A 20,462-nucleotide genomic window follows, 5' to 3' on the forward strand; every position below is an offset into this window, starting at 1 on the left:
CACTGAGGCACGGGAAGCGGCAGGAGCTTCCCTGCTGGAGCATTCCGGGGGGACTTGGTTTGAACACACACGGAACAGGAGTTGACATACCGTGTAACATACTGCACCATGGTGGGCCACCAGTGTTTCTCAGTGAGGGAATGGATGGTGCGAGAAATACCTGGATATCCAGCGACAACAGCTGTGTGCCCAGTCCAGCAGCCTATCCCTTATCCCTGTGGGAACGTAGATGCGCGTGGGAGGACAATATCTGGGTGCAGGCTCCCTCTCTATAGTCTGGCGAATGTCCATTTCTATGTTCCAAACCACTGGACCCACGATTCAGGAGGATGGGATTATGGGTGCCCTCTGGACAGGACCCTCTCCGAATTGTAGATACGGTCTACCTCAAACACAAAAGGTAGCATGGGATCTGTGTTTCAGCAAAGGGGCGGAGGTGAAACGCCCCTTGAGGAGACGAAAGGCCTCGTCAACTGCTGGAGGCCAACCCAACCTTGAGGAGGGAGGGAGGTGAGAGGGGCGGTGACGGCGCTGAAGTTCCTGATGAAGCGGCGGTAAAAGTTGGCAAACCCCAAAAACCATTGTAACCCCTTGGTGGTTGGGACTGGCCATGACCTTACCGCATCTACCTTCTTGTTCTACATCCTCACTCCCTGCGGGCTGATTTGGTAGCCCAAGGAGGAGACAGCCCTCTGGTGGAATTGGCACTTCTCCGCCTTGACAAACAGGTGGTTAGCCAAGAGGCATTCCAGGACTGCTCAAACGTGAGTGATGTGATCTTCCAGGTTGGTCGAGAAGATTAGGATGGCATCGGTGTAAACAGTCACCTGACGTCCTACCGTGTCCCTAAACACCTCGTTGACAAATGCCTGGAACATTGACGGAGCATTGGCTAAGCCAAAGGGCATAACCAAGTACTCGTAGTGACCAGACATTGTGCTGAACGCCGTCTTCCACTCATCCCCTTACGGATGCAAATGAGATTGTAGGCACTCCGCAGGTCCAGTTTGGTGAAGAACTGGGCCCCACGGAGCTGCTCGATGGCACCAATGGGAGAGGGTATGATATTTTGTGGTGATGTCATTGAGTCCACGTTAATCGATACAAGGGTGTAATCCCCCCTCCTTCTTGGCCACGAAGAAGAAGGTAGCGCGGGTCTTGGAGAATACCTCCCTTAGATCCTGATATTCCTCTGGGATGTTGGGCTGGAGGGCAACCACAGAACTCTCAACCGATGTGGAACCACAGGGGACAGGGAAGCAGGTCTTCCGGCATTCAGGTGACCAGTCAGTGATTCTCATACCTGACCATGAGATGGTAGGGTTCTGGCGCTAAAGCCAAGGTAGGCATAGGATGCTCTTGTGACCTGGTGCACTGGTGATGAAGGGGATGTTTTCCTGGTGATTGGGCTCCACTGTGAGGGTGAGTGGTTGGGTGATGTGTGTGATTGTTCTGGATCCTAGAGGCCGACAATCAAGACCTTGAACCGGTAAAGGAGAGGAGAGCGGGTATGTAGTAATATTGAGAGAGGGGGCAAGGGTCTGATTCATAGTCACCGGAATCCACTAAAGCTGTAGACACGGGGAATGAGGGACAGTCAACCAGAGTGAAGGGTACTACAAAGAGCAGTAGATGGAATACTCACTCATGGTCCAGGTGATGTAACATCACGTGACTGTCCCTCTGCTCTAGTGGATACCTGATTCTGAAGTAACAGACACCGCTGGTGCTTGGGCCCTCCCTGGCCACAGTACAGACAGAGCCCCAGCTGTATCCGTCTGAGTCGTCCACCGCTGGAAGGCATGTGACCCCTACCTCCATGGGTTCAGGCACTCGCCGAAAGAGGGAGAGAAGCGATGAAGATGCCGATGCTCCCGAAGGAGGTTATCCAGATGGATGGCCATCGCAATGAGTGCGTCCAGGGTGAGGTTGTCATCTCGGCAGGCCAGTTCCGTCTGGCCCTCCTCACGCAGACTTCCTCTAAATAACGTGCTGAGCGCCGGCTCATTCCATCCACTGGAAGCTGCTACTGTCTGGAAGGTAAGCGCATACTCAGCAGCCGTCTGATTCCCCTGCTGGAGCTGAAGCAGACGCTGACCTCCCTCTGCCCTCGGAGGGATGATCGAAAATACATTTAAACAGAGCCATGAACCCCTCATGAGACTCAAGCTCCTCCTCTCACCCAGATGGCTGTAGCCCACTCCAATTCCCGCCTAGTCAGCAGAAAAATAACCATGGCAACCTTAGATCTCTCAGTGGAGGGGGCTCCCATCTGATGTGCGAAATAGAGGGAGCACTGAAGGAGGAAGCCACGGCATTTGGATGGTGTCCCGTCATATTTCTCTGGGAGGGATAGACGGGCATCGCTGACCTGAGCGATGGTCTGGTGTGCTGACTCGGTGGGTAGACTGGCTCTAGAATATCCTCCGCTGACTCGTTGGATAGACTGGCTCTAGATTATCCTCCGCTGTTGAGACGTTGTAGACTGTGGAGAACATCTTCCATGGCCGTCCCCAGTTGAGCCAGCTGATCATGGTGTTGACAAAGAACGTCACCTTGTTCATCAATCGTCCGGTTGTCCTGCTGCTTCCATTCCATATTTTGAGTTGGTATTCTGTAATGATGGGGCGGTGAGTCAGAAGCAGGTGCAACTAACATAAGGCAGACCGCCAATACACAAGAACAATACCAACTGATGAGTGACCATAGAGTGTGACATATAAAGGGGAGGAAATGATGAAGGTAATGGAGTCCAGGTGTGAATCATAATGATTAACAGGTGTGAATCATAATGATTAACAGGTGTGCATAATGATGAGTGCCAGGTGTGCGCAATGATGGACCGGTGGTTAGTACTCTGGCAACGTCATTGGCCGGATGCAGTTTAATGCATGATTAATATAATTCACCAATACATTTCTTGGTAGTCCAAAAAATATTGTTATTAGGTTGTAAATCACAGCTGGCTTGGTACATTGTTTGCTGCCTCCATTCGGGATCCACTGTTTCAGTTTACATGATTCAATATTTAGGACAAAAACTGACGAATGTAACTAACTCTGTGAATGTCAATACAATCAAACTAGCAAGGGCAATGATCACAAGTCAGTCATAACGTGGCTAATAGGTTAGCGTATCTATTTATGTAGCAAGCTAAAGACACAGAGCCTAACATTAGCTACAGTAGATAGCTAGCTATCTGCTAGGAGGATGTCATGTCATTGGAGGAGCAGATGATTGACTGATGTTTCCCCTGATATCGTTTTTTGGTGGCTATACACAGCTAGAGATGCAGGTGTCATTTGGTTAGCTAGAAAGAATTTGAACGACTTATCACAGTTAGCATATCTCTTGCGTTTGCAAATTCACTGGCCATCTACTCAGACTTCAGCGTACTCTCGTCTGAGTGTGTCAGAGTGCAGAACAACTGATGAATTTAAAAAATGAGCAACACCCGCTGAATATGACCGGTATAAGCAAAACGTAGGCAAAAAAAAAAAAAAGTTAGTCATGACCGCGCTAGATAACATGTAAACAGCCTAACCACCTTTGCTAGGGTGAATAAAATGGTCAGAGTGAGGTGTTCTCTCGTTTGTGTCTGGAAGTAGCTAGATAGCAAGCTAGTCAACTTTAGCCAGTTAGCTTGGGTGCTTGCTTGGGACAAGCAAAAGGACGAGTAGGCTACAGCTGCAGAAGGACAAGTAGGATACACTTACCCATTGTGTATCAGTGCGATTTTGACTGCCAGCTAGCTGAAAATGTTTGAGAGGGTTTATCTAATGTTGCTTCGTTAGATTTTAGCTCATCTTGCTCTGGCTAGCATTAGTTGTTGATGTGCATAACTGAGAGAGCCTACATATTAGTGGTTGTTTGATAAAAAGGACTTTAAAGTTCCCAGATGTAAGAGGACTCCCACGGTATTTACTGTACATATTTTCAGAAATCAATTCAGGTGTATTTTGTGGCTTTTGGCTAATGCGTTCTAATGATCTAAAGTCGCGCTGTTGCAACTGCCTGGAAACACACAGTCCAGTTTAAAGTATATGATGGCAGGCCAGTGTGGCAAATGGCTTGTTTGCATAAAGGCCTACTGTAGCTCTGATTGGCTATGGCGCACTGGTCTGTGTAGACTCAAGTCATGGACGAGACAGAGGTTTTTATTACGTTTTCTTTACTGCAATGTCTATTGATTGTCCAAATGCACGGCCTCATTCCCACTCTATATTGTTATAGAATATTCACAAATGCTTTGGTATACGTAATTCCCAAACATTCTAAGAATTTATGAAAATGTGAAAATGACCATATCTTAGTGCTCACTTGTGAGAATATTTTTTTTAAGTGTCATATTCTTCCTGAGGGTGTATATGAATAGATCTTAATAAGATGTCATGTTGCTAAAAAAGACTGTATAAAATAAATAATACAAATACTGAGCTAAACGTCCTCTCGCTGTCAACTGCGTTTATTTTCAGCAAACTTAACATGTGTAAATGTTTGTATGAACATAACAAGATTCAACAACTGAGACATAAACTGAACAAGTTCCACAGACATGTGACAAACAGAAATGGAATAATGTGTCCCTGAACAAAGGGGGAGTCAAAATCAAAGTAACAGTCAGTATCTGGTGTGGCCACCAGCTGCATTAAGTACTGCAGTGCATCTCCTCGTCATGGACTGCACCAGATTTGCCAGTTCTTGTTGTGAGAGGTTACCCCACACGAGCAGTATGGCTGGTGGCATTGTCACGCTGGAGGGTCAAGTCAAGATGAGCCTGCAGGAAGGGTACCACATGAGGGAGGAGGATGTCTTCCCTGTAACGCACAGCGTTGAGATTGCCTGCAATGACAACAAGCTCAGTCCGATGATGCTGTGACACACCTCCCCAGACCATGATGGACCACTCCACCTCCAAATCGATCCCACTCCAGAGTACAGGCCTCGGTGTAAAGCTCATTCCTTCTACGATAAACGTGAATCTGACCATCACCCCTGGTGAGACAAACCGCGATTCGTCAGCGAAGAGGACTTTTTGCCAGTCCTGTCTGGTCCAGCGACGGTGGGTTTGTGCCCATAAGCGACATTGTGGCGCAATAGCGCCTCTTCAACCTCAGGAGGCTGAAGAAATTTGCCTTGTCACTCAAAACCCTGACAAACTTTTACAGATGCACAATCGAGAGCATCCTGTAGGGGCTGCATCACAGCCTGGTATGGCAACTGCACCGCCCTCAACCACAAGGCTCTCCACAGGGTGGTGCGGTCTGCACAACGCATCACAGGGGGCAAACTACCTGCCCTACATGACACCTACAGCACCCGATGTCACAGGAAGGCCAAACATTATTATTTTTTTAATGGAAGAGCCCACGTACAGTACATGCTGCACAACGAAGAAGAAGTTTCTCAGACACAAGTCAAATTGAGAAAAACGGTGTCTGGACCTTTCTATAATATGCCATTTATATCAAAAATGTAGATATGGTTGTAAAAAAGCTCAATTCTCCTTTAACAACAGCCCCAGGACCAGTGGAAGCAAAATAGCCTCATAACATCAAAAATCTACCATCATAGTTTACCATAGGTATGAGGTACTTCTCTGCATATGCTTCTGTTTTTCAACACCAAACCAACCAGTGGTGCATGGGCAAAGAGCTGTATTTTCATGTTATCTGACCATACAGTAGCACTGCCTGCAGTTTGATAAGCGACATTGACACTTTGATTGGAACCGGTGCGATGGTCAGATGACATGCAAATAGAGCTCTTTGGCCAAGCACACCAGCGGTGCAGAAAAGTACCTCATACTTACAGTACTTGTTAAACAATATATATTTTTTTTAGAATACAACATAGCTCAGTATTTGATTTGGATGTTATAGTATTCTTTCCTAATCTTTATCAAGGGTGCCAATTATTATGGACCCCGCTGTATGTGTGGATGAGACTTTGGTGTGTGGCCGTGGGAATGTTTGTTTGTTGAATGGGTAGAAATGTCATTGTTGAAGCTGCGGCGATGCTGTAATTGTGTGAAACAGATCAAATTGAAACATTGAATGAGCAGCTGTTAAGTCTGGACATTCTTTGATGCTTTCTGTAGCAGTTCTCGGCTGAGGAACATACTGTACATGTACAGCGTGTCTTTCTAGCACTGTGCTCATGTACATATCCCTGCCTGGCCCCATTTAGCTGTTTGATCTAGCTCCACATAGCTAGGGCTTATAGTAAGTAGCATTACAGGTCCGTTACCAATAGAAAATAGCCTCCTCAATTAAACTATTCAGGGGATGCAAGACAGGCAAAAACACACTACTTTCTTTCAAGCTATTCCCACTGAGCAAAAGCTTGTTACTAAGTACAAGTACAAAAATATGTACGTAATATTACAAAAAAATGTATTACTAATTTAGTTCAAAGGAAACAACGGTCAGTGTATTATTATAATTTTTTTGCCGAGCATACTACCACATTCTCCTACACAATAATACATATAAAAATACATTGCATAGTCTCAAGTCTACAAAAAATATTACTGGAATACCTACAGTGGAATACAAACAATACTGTGTTATGTATAGTGTGTTGTGCAGCCAGCAGGGTATAAGCAACTGAAGCATGGCGGAGAACTTAAACACAGCACGGGAGCCTGCTGGCTTGGTTACAAATCTCCCTGATCATTACTGTCTTAGACAAAAACTGTGCTTTGAAAGGGCAAATATGTAAATCCATTAACACTTGCAGGTTGTGACAAAATAGCTCCCTACACCTGGTTGCTGTTGGTCAATAAAGAAAACTAATATAAATGGTCAACAATTACCCTTAAATAAGCTGTAGCTCTACAGTACTAAAGATCCTGTTTCAATTTCATCCAAAACATACATTAAAAAAATTAGTTGAAGGTAAAAAATTGGAGACAAACCTTGGTGGCAAACCTTGGTGGCATAGATAGAAGACAATTGGGGGTAAATTTAACATTGAATGGTTTTGGTTTATTACACTGGTTTAAATTTTGGTTTGTTGTCAATATTCAGTCTGACTCAGCAGCAGTAGAATAGGTGATTATGGTTTATAAGCACGAGCTGTCTCTCATGTTCTGGTGTGCCAACAAAGCATGATAAAGCGCTGAAGTGGCTCCAGACCCTGAAGGGATATTCCCTCATAAATAAACAAGCCAGCCTGCCTCCCAATGGGCCTTTCACATCTGCATGTAAGCTGTGCACACAGCGCTGCTGACTCTCCCCTCATTTAAATGCATCATTGATTGCCATTTGTAAGCCATTAATCCACGTAAATGGATTTTGAAATGACGGCCATTCAGAAGGAAAAAAAGGCAACATGCAATTTAATACAGTAATCCTTTCAGAGACGAGACAGAGAAATGCAGGCTTTAAGTAGTAGCCCATAAAACTGAGCTTAGTAAATGGGAAAAGAATGGGAGCACTGCTAAAGTGATATGCAATAAACCTCCCAGAGAGAAAAACACAGGGAAAGACATGCATTAGGGACGACTTACTTCATCTGATCCTGAACCGAAGATAAGCAGGTCAAAGGGGATTGCAGCCACCATGTCTATAAGGAACCAGCCTTTGAAGTATTGAATGGCAATCTTCCCTGGCTGGCTGACCACTTCCTCGTTCAGATTCACATAGGTGGTTCGGAAGTTGATAACAATGTCAACGATGAACATGATGTCCACCATGAAATCCACCACGTTCAGGGGATTGCAGGAGTATCCACACTCGCGCCTCATTTGCTCCTCGCGGTCATTGAGTAGGAAAGCAGCAGAGTAGGGAGTAAGAATGGCTGTGTAGATGACCAGCAGCAGGATGAGCCAGTCCCACATAGCTTTGAAGGGACTGTAGTGGAGGATGGTGAATCTGTCCATGCGTGGAGTCTGGAGCTTGTATTCTGGAAGGACATCAGCGCCAAGTGACAGTACCTGTAGTAGCAGAGAGAGAAGAGGGGACAGCAACCACTAAGAACACTAATTAACTAGGCTTCTGATAGAAATAAAGTTTTACTCTGTAGATATGAGTGTCAAACCTTTGTCGGAATGGCAAAATATTAATCTGACAGTTTAACCAGAGTCTGCTTTTAACTCACTTGACTCAGTTAACCCGAGAGTAAATGCTGCACAGTCCTCTAGTCTCAATTGACAGACATGACAATTGCCTCTGTCTTGGGATGTGAATCATGTGCCTTCCAATATAGATGTGTTCCACAGGATCACTGCCTTACCGTCTCACATTCTGGCAGTAAGTGGTAGTAAATTCATCTATTGACTTTGATTAATTTGATATGATATGACAGTATTGAAGGAGGATAATCAGGTAATGTATCCTAGCCGTACATCTTTTGAAAAGACTACTTTGTGCTCTTTTTTAGACATTTGTAGTGCTTGACTCATAACAATGGTATAGATACAACAGACAGTGTCCAACGTTCAACAGCTTGGTTAACATCTCTGTAAGCTTTTCTCCATGGTTGGACTCTATGGCTTATTATGGTTATTCAAGCAATGTTGTAATCTAATAGCCAGTGAGTACGTGGCTTTCCTCTCCTCTGGATCCTAATGTGCTCTGACAATTATGGATTCTTAATTGCATCCCGACAGCTACTGATGTGAAAAACCCGTGGAATGGCCAACTCAAGGTACAGCAACACAGAAATGGAGAGTTCAGTAGGATGATGGCTGTATTTATGAGTCAGAATGGCTTGTCCCTTCTATAGATTGTCATTGTCAGGAGTGCTTGGTTTTCACCTGTCAAAGGAAAGCTTGGTTTTCTATCCTACAGACTGTGCTGAGGTTTGTCACTGACATTAATGAGACGACAGTCACTGTACAGCGGTTAGTTGTCCTAGGCACAAGTTTCTGCTACACACTACACTGCTGGACTTGTTTTTCCACAGAGCACAAACCTCAATTCATTGAGGATGGCCAAGCAGCCATTAGCGCCAAAAAATAATCATATGTGTCAGGCATTCATTAGGTACATGTCTTATTTTCTGCATGATGTAACAGGAAAGTTGTATGAAAAAAATATATATATATTTGAATGTGATTATACCAACAAATGTTACAACAGTCAAATGTGCTTTCCATACAAATGGCGTCAACTGTCTCACCTGTGTGACTTTTTCAGTGACGTTGTGCGTTCTGTCCTTGACCTTGGGTGCTATGATAGTGTTTTCTGACGATGGAGGAGATTGTGCCTTATTTTCGTTATTCCGCTCTGCAAAGTTGAGCGCAATCAGCGGGATCCTGTTGATGGTGCTGTACTTGTTGATGTTGGACTCCGAGGTGGAGCCCAGCAAACTGGACTTGAAATGATTGAACGGACCTGGAACGTGAAGAAAAGCCAAAGGAATTGACTATGGAGAGAGAGGTGGTCATACAGTACAGCACAGCTCCAGTAAAGAGCATGCAGTAGTATTCACGGGAAGCTGACAGAGCTGATCCCCCCCCAATAAAGCAAAATGGCTGTCTTTCATGCAGGTGTTGGGTGGGGATGGCAATATTAGCAATCAGTTGAGGCAGCAGGCTTTCATTCAAGAGGTGTTGTTCAATCATCAAAAGACATTTCAAATAAACTGACATGACAAAAACGTTACCACACCTAAATGTCTAAGTCACAACGCATTCTCAAGTGCAGCACTTCCAATGAGAGTAGAATTTCAGGGCGAAATAATCATAATTGAGGGCAATTGTCTTGATTAGGATACATGCTTCAAACAGTCCAGTGCACATCAAGCATGGTCAGAGAACACATCGTTACCTCGGATATAGCGACCATTGTCTAAAAGCAGCATTATAAAGGTGAGAGGAAGAGAGAAATACATAGTACTGTGGATGCAGATAATGCTGACGTAAATCTGTGATAGCATACTATCATACACAATTGAGCAAGGAGCATTCTCTATTCACATAGATGACAATAGCTCTGTCCCCATTCTAAATCTAGGTACCACAAGGCTTTCATTAGACATTTCATTATCCTACTTTACCTTCACTTGCGTGTCGGTCCCTGAACATGCTCTTGGAGTTGCTGAAGCCTTCTATGTCGTGGACGGAGGACGCTCGCCTCATGCTGCTCCCGCTGATGCTGCCTCTGGAGATGGTGTGTGCCAGGCAGGTGGTGGACTGGTGCGCCTCCGTCTGGTACAACCTTTCCCAGGGGTACTGCTTGGGAGAGGAGTGGCTCAGGGGTCCGGGTCCATGCAAACTGGCCTGGGAGGAGTGGTGGCTGGAGCTGATGAGGGCCCGTGTGTCTTTGGCATTGGTGGGGCTGCAGTTTTCCTTGGTCGGAGGCGACTGGAAATTGGTCAGAGCCACCGAGGAGGAGGGTGAGTCCACCATGACGGCATCTGGATCCTCTTGTGGAAGAGACTGTTTGTTGGAGACCAGACTCAAGGCAGCCTGGCGGAATCGGAAGAATCGTCCCTTTCCTAAACAACAGAAGATGTTGGACGTGTTTATTCCTGCAGTAAACAATCAACTGAAAAAGTGACACAAAAGTATGATTTTAGACTTCAAAACAAAATGTCAAGGATCTAAATCACAAGCAATGGCAACAACTCTTCAGTCAATTCAGTCACATTTTCAATTAATGCAAATCTCATTACCATTCTTTGAGTTGGAAGGTGCACTTTCATTTCTCTGACTGTGTGGAAATCTATAATTAGATTACCTTATATGTGTTCATGATCCAACAGGGGAAGGAAAGCAGGAGAATCAACCTTTTAATCCAATGGCATTCAGTGGTACGTGACTGAATCACCTTGGTTGGCTCATTACCCCACAGTGCATAGTGTGCATAGTGCAGTTATGCCTATCATTTATGTAGTGTTCTGTCTTCTTTGATGATTCATTAATTCAACTTTGATCAACTTTGTACACCGCAGGCTATCATTATCCATCATACCGTGTTCAAGGGTTTACTGTAGGTCGAAACACTTAATTTAACAGAGAGTTGGTGTGTCCTGTCCAGTATCCCATCTCATGTGTGCCCACTGTCCAGTAACATCTTCAGAGAGGACACACAGGCACAATACCTTGGGAGGGAACTGTAGTTTGGGATCATTAGCAATGGAAGAAGGGTTGAAAGTGAGCCCCAGGCTCACTCATGAATATGAGGCAGCCATCGTTCAGCACCCTCCTTACATAATGTTACTGCCATCTGTTTCCATTCTCTGGGCCACATGCGCTGATGTTACAACAACCCTAACACACAATAAAGCCATCATACTCAACAGGGCTCCTGGACAGGCCTCTGAAATAGCCCCTAATGGCAGGAGGTCTGCAATTTACATGGTGATACATGACTCAGTGTCTATATTGTTGGTGTCTCCGTTTACTATCATAGATGCCTGAGGGAAGTAGGCAGAAGAGGGAAGACTTCTGAAGTTCTGCTTGTTTCAACTGCCCCTAAAAACCAACTAATCTCTTTGAAAAGGGCCTACAGTTGAAGTCGGAAGTTTACATACACCTTAGCCAAATACATTTAAACTCAGTTTCCACAATTCCTGACATTTAATCTTAGTAAAAATTCCCTGTTTTAGGTCAGTTAGGATCACCACTTTATTTTAAGAATGTGAAATGTCAGAATAATAGTAGAGAATGATTTATATGAGCTTTACTTTATTTCATCACATTCCCAGTGGGTCAGAAGTTTACATACACTCAATTAGTATTTGGTAGCATTGCCTTTAAATTGTTTAACTTGGGTCAAACGTTTCAGGTAGCCTTCCACAAGCTTCCCACAATACGTTGGGTGAATTTTGGCCCATTCCTCCTGACAAGAGCTGGTGTAACTGAGTCAGGTTTGTAGGCCTCCTTGCTCTCACACACTTTTTCAGTTCTGCCCACAAATTGTCTATGGGATTGAGGTCAGGGCTTTGTGGGCCACTCCAATACCTTGACTTTGTTGTCCTTAAGCCATTTTGCCACAACTTTGGAAGTATGCTTGGGGTCATTGTCCATTTGGAAGACCCATTTGCGACCAAGCTTTATCTTCCTGACTGATGTCTTGAGATGTTGCTTCAATATATTCACATAATTTTCCTGCCTCATGATGCCATCTATTTTGTGAAGTGCACCAGTCCCTCCTGCAGCAAAGCACTCCCACAACATGATACTGCCACCCCCGTGCTTCACGGTTGGGATGGTGTTCTTTGGCTTTGCCATCTAGAAATAAAATTCTAGGTCGCAAAGCTAAAAGGGGAGAAGAAGCGGAGAAAAAAGAAGGATTGGATCCTGAAAAAGTGCCCACAATAACTGGTGAGTAGGGGGGGGCAGGTCAGAGTTTGGGAAACCCATTCTAATTCTATGTATGTATTATTTGTAGTGTTGTAAGCTAAGCCAGAGTCAATATCGTCAGTCCTAACTCAAATAACTCTAACTCAAATAAAGATTTCTGGCTGTGTCATTTGAACTTTGGAGAATTATTTATGACACATTGAACTTATCTAATTTGAACAATTCTAGGTGGCAAAGCTAAAAGGGGAGAAGATGCGGAGAAAAAAGAAGGATTGGATCCTGAAAAAGTGGCCACAATAACTGGTGAGTAGGTTTTGTTCATCGGTATTCAGCCCCTATGCTATGAGACTCGGAATTGAGCCGGCTCAATTCAGCTGCATCCTGCATCCTATTTCTATTGATCATCCTTGAGACATTCCTACAACTTAATTGGAATCCAGCTGTGGTAAATTCAATTGATTGGACATGATTTGGAAAGGCAAACACCTGTCAATATAAGGTCCCACAGTTGACACTGTATGTCAGAGCGAAAACCAACTGATGAAGTCGAAGGAATTGTCTGTAGAGCTCTGAGACAGGATTGTGTTGAGGCACAGATCTGGGGAAGGGTACAGCATTGAAGGTCCCCAACAACACAGTGGCCTCCATCATTCTTAAATGGAAGAAGTTTGGAACCACCAGACTCTTCCTAGAGCTGGCCTCCTGGCCAAACTGAGCAATTGAGGGAGAAGGGACTTGGTTAGGGAGGTGACCAAGAACCAGATGGTCACTCTAATATAGCTCGAGAGTTCCTCTGTGGAGATGGGAGAACCTTACAGAAGGCAGTACTCCACCAATAGGGCCTTTATGGTAGTGGCCAGACGGAATCCACTCCTCAGTAAATGACACAAGACAGCCCGCTTGGAGTTTGCCAAAAGGCACCCAAAGACTCTGAGATCATGAGAAACAAGATGCTCTGGTCTGACGAAACCAAGATTGATCTCTTTGGCCTGAATACCAAATGTCATGTCTGGAGAGAAACCTGGCTCCATCCCTACGGTGAAGCATGGTGGTGGCAGCATCATGCTGTGGGGATGTTTTTCAGCGGCAGCGACTGTGAGACTAGTCAGGTTTGAGGGAAAGATGAATGGAGCAAAGTACAGAGAGATCCTCGATGAAAACCTGCTCCAGAACCCTCAGGACCTCAGACTGGGGTGAAGGTTCAACTTCCAAAAAAACGATTTAATACATTTTAGAATAAGGCTGTAACGTAATAAAATGTGTAAAAAGTAAAGGGGTCTGAATACTTTCTGAATTCACTGTATATTTTGAGAATCATTATCACTATCATTGCTAGCATAGCTGACATTAGCTAGCTAGCTACCAACTAGCTAGCTGGCTAACATTACCCTACCTCAATAAAACTTGGATTTGGCTTGGAAACACGATAACATTTCAAAAGAAGTCAAATAATTAGTAAGAAAACCATTTGTCATGATTGTGATGTCACCAGATTGACTTTAGATGCAGAATAACTTTAGCTAGCTAACTAAGATTGAGGGGACCACTAATATTTTAGCTAGCTAACATTAGCATTGCCGGTTAATTTTGACCAACTTTGCCTGTAACAGTAATGGCAACATTACCATCTCTCTAAAGTAAATTTGACGACGTCATAATATGGCAAATTTGTTTCCTACTAATTACTTGCCTACTTTGGCAATGCCATCGTATTTCCATGCCACTCTAAGTTAGTGTCAACCAAGGTGCAAACCATGTCTAGGTCACAAATAAATATTGGATGCAGCTACTGTGGTACTAGCTAACTCATATCTGGCTGCAACAGTGTACTAACTAGCAGCAACAAATATCAAACCAACCCAGGGCCATAGCAACTGCCTGAAGCTAAACCAATCTGGATCCAGTTAGTCTACATCTGTAAAGAATAGAATTAGCTTCCAAAGGATATTACGTTCTTTCTCAAGCCATGTTAATGATTGAAGGATGATGACAATCGTTGACCCTGTTGTTCTGTTAGACAAAGTGCACAGCTGGGTGCCAGACTGATCCCCTGGTTCCCATAAACGGATGCCGGGACCTACCAGAAGGAGCAAAAGTGGGTATCATAACATGTCCAGCAATGTCATTGCAATGGTTTAGTGACCTTAAAATCATTTCATTCACCGTTCACTTGCGATTTTCACAGCTTGTCAGACAAGATCTCAGAATAAAAGTGTTATGCGACACAAGTACCCTTGTGACACCTCCTCCGTTGTTGCCAGTCTCCCTCTGCAACATATTTCACAGGCTCATCATTTGTACAAATACAGAAAGTAACCCTCTTCATTACTTTGATGCATTTGATAACCCAATTGTGAAACAAAATTGATGTAAACTGATATTATTATTAGATGCGTATAATGTCAAACCATTTACAAGCCTCACCTCCAGCCTCACCTCTTCCCTGCTCACCAATGGTTGTAGATGGGTAGAACAGAATTGGGTAGGTTTAGTCTGACTTGTTCAAACGTCATCATATGTAATATCTGACACACATGTACTATCTTAACTGCCATTGGTACTGTAATAGAACAGTGATTATGTGTGTACAGTGCCTTGCGAAAGTATTCGGCCCCCTTGAACTTTGCGACCTTTTACCACATTTCAGGCTTCAAACATAAAGATATAAAACTGTATTTTTTTGTGAAGAATCAACAACAAGTGGGACACAATCATGAAGTGGAACGACATTTATTGGATATTTCAAACTTTTTTAACAAATCAAAAACTGAAAAATTGGGCGTGCAAAATTATTCAGCCCCTTTACTTTCAGTGCAGCAAACTCTCTCCAGAAGTTCAGTGAGGATCTCTGAATGATCCAATGTTGACCTAAATGACTAATGATGATAAATACAATCCACCTGTGTGTAATCAAGTCTCCGTATAAATGCACCTACACTGTGATAGTCTCAGAGGTCCGTTAAAAGCGCAGAGAGTATCATGAAGAACAAGGAACACACCAGGCAGGTCCGAGATACTGTTGTGAAGAAGTTTAAAGCCGGATTTGGATACAAAAAGATTTCCCAAGCTTTAAACATCCCAAGGAGCACTGTGCAAGCGATAATATTGAAATGGAAGGAGTATCAGACCACTGCAAATCTACCAAGACCTGGCCGTCCCTCTAAACTTTCAGCTCATACAAGGAGAAGACTGATCAGAGATGCAGCCAAGAGGCCCATGATCACTCTGGATGAACTGCAGCGATCTACAGCTGAGGTGGGAGACTCTGTCCATAGGACAACAATCAGTCGTATATTGCACAAATCTGGCCTTTATGGAAGAGTGGCAAGAAGAAAGCCATTTCTTAAAGATATCCGTAAAAAGTGTTGTTTAAAGTTTGCCACAAGCCACCTGGGAGACACACCAAACATGTGGAAGAAGGTGCTCTGGTCAGATGAAACCAAAATTGAACTTTTTGGCAACAATGCAAAACGTTATGTTTGGCGTAAAAGCAACACAGCTGAACACACCATCCCCACTGTCAAACATGGTGGTGTCAGCATCATGGTTTGGGCCTGCTTTTCTTCAGCAGGGACAGGGAAGATGGTTCAAATTGATGGGAAGATGGTTGGAGCCAAATACAGGACCATTCTGGAAGAAAACCTGATGGAGTCTGCAAAAGACCTGAGACTGGGACGGAGATTTGTCTTCCAACAAGACAATGATCCAAAACATAAAGCAAAATCTACAATGGAATGGTTCAAAAATAAACATATCCAGGTGTTAGAATGGCCAAGTCAAAGTCCAGACCTGAAGCCAATCGAAAATCTGTGGAAAGAACTGAAAAATGCTGTTCACAAATGCTCTCCATCCAACCTCACTGAGCTCGAGCTGTTTTGCAAGGAGGAATGGGAAAACATTTCAGTCTCTCGATGTGCAAAACTGATAGAGACATACCCCAAGCGACTTACAGCTGTAATCGCAGAAAAAGGTGGCGCTACAAAGTATTAACTTAAGGGGGCTGAATAATTTTGCACGCCCAATTTTTCAGTTTTTGATTTGTTAAAAAAGTTTGAAATATCCAATAAATGTCGTTCCACTTCATGATTGTGTCCCACTTGTTGTTGATTCTTCACAAAAAAAGACAGTTTTATATCTTTATGTTTGAAGCCTGAAATGTGGCAAAAGGTCGCAAAGTTCAAGGGGGCCGAATACTTTCGCAAGGCACTGTATGTGTTCATATAAACATGTATGGAGCCAGCACATGGGGACTTGCAAGGGGGTGTAATGAAGTCCAGACTGATAGACATTGGCTTGATACTGTCTGAATGGCGAGAGACCTGGCACTCGGCATAATCATTTTACTAGACACAACTTTTACCTGTTTTGTCTTTTTAAAATAATTGAATTGAATGGTATCAGTCAATATGGGGAGGGAGAAACCCTGTGTATTCTGCACCAGGATCAGGGAACTCCTGTTGTATAAGGGACATCACACAGGAAGGTATATGACCACTCTGACATGTTTGACAAGGTAGCCAGCCCCATTACCAGCAGATAAAATGTTGATAGGCACAGTATCTGTATCGGCTGGGAATAACAATGAAATGTACATGTTGTTATATTAGCAGAACACTGCTTCTACAGTATGGTATCATGTAAAGAGTTGTTCATTCTACATGGACCTGGCACTACATTTGAAAGTTATCAAAACACTTAGCTTACAATAAGCAGGAAATCAGGAATCCTTCAACTAGAATTAAAGAAAACATGGGAATTTGGGGAAAATTACTGTAATTACTATAATTTTGCAACCATAGGTAGTAGCCTAGCCCAGATATGCCCCTGTAAGATGTATAGTACTGGTTAAAGACATGCTCTGGAACTTTGGTACTACTAAGTATCTATGAGCAGAATTACTGTCTTACCTCAATTAGCCACAAAATAACTAGTTTTGAAGCAACTTCTTTGCTGGAAGCTGTCACTATATTTTCCCCCACGTGGGCCATCCACCGAGCAATTCGATTTCAGCCAATGAGCTTCAGCCCCTCGCTATATGAGTGACACCTAGCATGATGTGCCCACAGCAGAGCGAGAGAGGGAAAAATGACCTGTGATATAGTACGCAATTTACCGGGATCACCTTTGGCTTGTGAGTGCAACTTTCAGAACTTCTGGCTAAAAAGTATAGAAATATACCAGAGAATCTCTTTAATATCATGGATCATACAGATCATGATGATGAGATCAAATGGACTCATTGCTGCTTCCACACCGATCTTGACAAACCATTTCTGTATGGACCGCGCTTTGTGCACGAGGGCATTGTCATGCTGATACATTGTCATGCTGATACAGTTGGATGTACAGAATCATCTTCATTGGAACTAAGGGGCCTATGTCACGCCCTGACCATAGAGAGCCCTCGGGGTTCTCTACTCACGCTGCGCCTTGGTCTGCTCATTTCTACAACGAACGTGACAGAATATCCCACCACTACAGGACCAAGCAGCGTGCCCTGGAGGAAAAGCGACGACGCCGGGGTCCACGGCTACAGAAACACCAATATCTTTTTTGGGGGGCCACAAGGGGCGGTCGGTCGAGCCGAGGAGAGAGCCAGAGACCGTCAGGGTGTTGATGGAGCAGTGTGAGGAGGGATATTGGAGAGAGATGTTGGTTAGGTGTATTCTACAGCGCATTTGCCCTGAAGAGAGTCTTCTCATCCTGTGCCGGCTCCCCACACTCGCCCAGAAGAGCGTGTCATCAGTCCGGTGAAACCTGTGCCGGCTCCACGCACTAGGCCTCCAGTGCGCCTTCCCAGCCCGGTACGTCATGTGCCGGCTCCCCACAGCGTGTCATCAGTCCGGTGAAACCTGTGCCGGCTCCACGCACCAGGCCTCCAGTGCGCCTACCCAGCCCGGTACGTCTTGTGCCGGCTCATCACACTCGCCCTGAAGTGTGTGTCACCAGCCCTGAGTCTCCAGCGATGGTCTACAGCCCGGAACATCCAGTGACGGTCCACGGCCCGGAGCTTCCTGCGCCAGTGCCATGGCTGGAGCCTTCCTCTGCGCCGGTGCCCAGTCCAGGCACGGAGTCCAGTCCCGCTCCATGGCCGGAGCTTTCCTCTGCGCCGGTGCTCAGTCCAGGCATGGCGTTCAGCCCGGCTTCATGGCCGGATCCGCAGTCTGAGCGGGTGCTATGTCCCGCACCGGAGCCGCCACCGACTCTAGTTGCCCACCCTAATCCCACCCCATCTAGGTTCAGGTTTTGCGGTCGGAGTCACGCCCTGTCACGCCCTGACCATAGAGAGCACTCGGGGACCTCTATGGTGTAATAGGTCAGAGCGTGACTAGGTTTTTTTCTAATTATTTTAGTTCTGTGTTGGTGTGTGAGTATGGTTCCCAATTGGAGGCAGCTGAATATCGTGACCTCTAATTGGGGATCATACTTAGTGTGTCCCTTTTCGCACCTGCGTTGTGGGATATTGTTTTTGTTTAGTGCTTATGTGCGCTACGAACTGCACGTTCGTTTATTCTTTGTTTTGAAGTTTCACCTCAATAAATATGTGGAACTCTACTCACGCTGCGCCTTGGTCCGCTCATTTCTACAACGAAGGTGACAGCCTAGCCCGAAATATGAAAAACAGACACAGACCACTTTTTCTCCTCCACCAAACTGTACAGTTGGCACTATGCATTGGGGCAGGTAGCGTTCTCCTGGCATCCACCATACCCAGATTTGTCCATCGGACTGCCAGATGTGTGATTCATCACTCCAGAGAACGCGTTTCCACTGCTCCAGAGTCCAACGGTGGCGAGCTTTAGACTACTCCAGTCGACGCTTGGCATTGTGCATGGTGATCTTAGGCTTGTGTGCGGACCTATTCTGTGAACTTGTGTGGCCTACCACTCCGCGGCCGTTGTTGCTCCTAGATGTTTCCATTTCACAATAACAGCACTTACAGTTGACCTGGGCAGCTCCAGCAGGATAGAAAGTTGATGAACTGACTTGTTAGAAAGGTGGCATCCTATGACGATGCCATGTTAAAAGTCACTGAGCTCTTCAGTATGGGCCATTCTACTGCCAATGTTTGTCTATGGAGATTACATGGCTATGTGTTTGATTTTATACATCTGTCAGCAATGGGTGTGGCTGAAATAGCCGAATACACTAATTTGAAGGGGTGACCACATACTTTTGGCCATGTAATGTATGTCATGTAATAGATTGGCATCATCACTCTTATGGTCTGTAAGGAAGATGTCTTTCTGGGTTCTGCCCTGTGGATTAACAAGTAGGTAGGTGACAATATTGATGGTTCCAGCAGTTTACAAACAATAGGTCTAACCCATCATTGAGTGTACCTGTTGGGCCAAACATGTTGTTCGTAAATGGCTGGAACCATCTCCCCAGATGGCCATCTACCTGCCCGGGTTTCCACACCGACAATTTGCAGTTGTACACATTACAATACAGTGTAGCCTTTTGTCAGCTGATGCTCAATCAGTTTTAAACAACAGCTGTCTCTAATTGAGGTTATGTGATGGCTCATCAGTGATTCTATATAAGCGGCAGCAGCATAGAGTTTACTTGATTCATCTATGTCTTCAGCATTGCATGGGCTGATGACAACTCTGAGGAGAAATTGAAGATGATGCTGAGATTGCTAGTGCTAGTTTTTAAATTGATTGATCATATCACAGAAATGACAAATCCACTAACACAATCATAGCCAAATCTTCTGTATGGTTCACGTGAGCAAAGTACTAGGTTTGAGAATAGAATCAGAATATTGATCCTGAATATCTAGTTGTTTACATGATGGTAAACCAGGTGCACAGCTTTATGTGCAAATTCCCACTCTTATTTTTCATAAAGTTTTGAAAGGCTCTGCATTTATCTGGCTCCAGGTCATCTATAAGTCTTTACTAGGTAAAGCTCCGCCTTATCTCAGCTCACTGGTCATCATAGCAGCACCCACCCGTAGCACACGCTCCAGCAGGTATATTTCACTGGTCATCCCCAAAGCCAACTCCTCCTTTGGCCGCCTTTCCTTCCAGTTCTCTGCTACCAATGACTGGAACGAATTGCAAAAATCACTGAAGCTGGAGTCTTATATTTCCCTCACTAACTTTAAGCATCAGCTGTCAGAGCAGCTTACCGATCATTGCACCTGTACACAGCCCATCTGTAAATAGTCCACCCAACTACCTCATCCCCATATTGT

At 44.6% G+C, this 20,462-nt stretch overlaps 1 protein-coding gene across 1 annotated transcript in view; it reads right to left on the reverse strand.

The window, feature by feature from the left end:
• The window catches only part of kcnh7b (potassium channel, voltage gated eag related subfamily H, member 7b), a 95,671-nt gene that overhangs the window by 45,213 nt on the left and 29,996 nt on the right, over nucleotides 1-20,462 (reverse strand). Inside the window, exons 4-7 of the mRNA XM_090229712.1 lie at nucleotides 10,006-10,446; nucleotides 9,777-9,797; nucleotides 9,127-9,341; nucleotides 7,514-7,939 (exon numbers count right to left, since the gene is read on the reverse strand). Of these exons, the coding sequence (XP_090085838.1) occupies nucleotides 7,514-7,939; nucleotides 9,127-9,341; nucleotides 9,777-9,797; nucleotides 10,006-10,446 (1,103 nt within the window). The remainder of the gene's footprint in view (nucleotides 1-7,513; nucleotides 7,940-9,126; nucleotides 9,342-9,776; nucleotides 9,798-10,005; nucleotides 10,447-20,462) is intronic.

This window comes from Oncorhynchus mykiss, chromosome 3 (assembly GCF_057628025.1).
Source record: "Oncorhynchus mykiss isolate SJ-2025 chromosome 3, ASM5762802v1, whole genome shotgun sequence".
In the NCBI taxonomy this organism is placed as follows: domain Eukaryota; kingdom Metazoa; phylum Chordata; class Actinopteri; order Salmoniformes; family Salmonidae; genus Oncorhynchus; species Oncorhynchus mykiss.